Below are 1,030 nucleotides of genomic sequence, written 5' to 3'. Positions count from 1 at the left end.
GGCGGGAAAATCTAGCAGAGGGTTCTGTCAACATGAGTCAAGGGGTACCACATTCCGCCATCCCCCGCACCTTGATTTCCTCCGAGTGGAAGAGGTCGGCGTCCTCGGGGCTGTCCATCAGGATCTTGGGCCTGTCCCCGTCCTTGGCGCCCCCCGAGCTGTCCCTCCGCGGGGTCTTATGCCCACTCTGCCGCTCCAGCGCGGCGCGCTCGCTGCTCGTGTTGCCCATGGCAGGTCTGCACGGACACCAGGGAAGCCGAGCGGGGCCTCACTCCACGGAAAGGAACGGGGGCCGGGGACTCCCCGAACCAGAGGTCACAAGGAAACCTTGGAAAGGGGTTCGGAGCCTCGAGGTACCACACCCCTCGGGTGAGGGTTCGGCGCCGGAAGCCGACTAGAGCCCGGTCAGCCGGGTTGCCGAGGTCTCGCAGTCTCGCTTTACCTGCTCCGGCAGAGGGCGGCGCGAACTCAAGAAGCATAAAGATAATCCTAGACTTTCCTACAACTTCCCACCCCCAACAACTTCCGCCTTCCGGCGCCTCCGCTAGTCGGCCCCGCCCAGCGGGTAGGGAATGGCAGCGGGCCGGGGAAGGCGCGAGGCTAATCTCAACTCACTTCCGTTTCCGGTAAGGGACAGCGTAGAGTCGCCTGCGCCCTGAGTGCGCAGTCGCAGTCCGACGCTCAGAGCCCAGCCCACGACAAAGCCGCTGATGGCCGGCAGGGGGCGCCTCAGCACGCCAGCCATCTGGGCCGCTCTCTCTGCGTTGGGGTGAGTGATAAGTGAAAAGTCTTTTTCCACCTCCGCTTGCTCATTCAGGGATCTCTGGTAACGTAGTGCCCAAGGCACTTGACAGCTAACCAGAAGGCTGGTGGTTCAAACCCACCAGTCACTCCTGGGAAGGAAGGTTGGGCAATCTACTTCCATAGTGATACCACCTCAGAAACGCAAAGCGGGGATCACTATGAGTTGGGTCTGACCCCGCGGCAGGTAACAACAACACTTGCTCATTCAGTCTGCAGTCCAAGGGAA

At 61.7% G+C, this 1,030-nt stretch overlaps 1 protein-coding gene across 1 annotated transcript in view; it reads right to left on the bottom strand.

The window, feature by feature from the left end:
* PRKAB1 (protein kinase AMP-activated non-catalytic subunit beta 1) overlaps nucleotides 1–229 on the bottom strand; it is a 10,147-nt gene extending 9,918 nt beyond the window's left edge. Inside the window, exon 1 of the mRNA XM_007938211.2 lies at nucleotides 71–229. Within this exon, the coding sequence (XP_007936402.1) occupies nucleotides 71–229 (159 nt within the window). The remainder of the gene's footprint in view (nucleotides 1–70) is intronic.
* Between the last annotated feature and the right edge of the window lie 801 nt (nucleotides 230–1,030).

Source organism: Orycteropus afer, unplaced genomic scaffold (assembly GCF_000298275.1).
Source record: "Orycteropus afer afer isolate SDZICR_OR568_19922 unplaced genomic scaffold, OryAfe1.0 scaffold00048, whole genome shotgun sequence".
Lineage (NCBI taxonomy): Eukaryota > Metazoa > Chordata > Mammalia > Tubulidentata > Orycteropodidae > Orycteropus > Orycteropus afer.
Note: the sequence above shows the minus strand (reverse complement) of the source record. Positions and strands in the feature narration are given on the sequence as shown.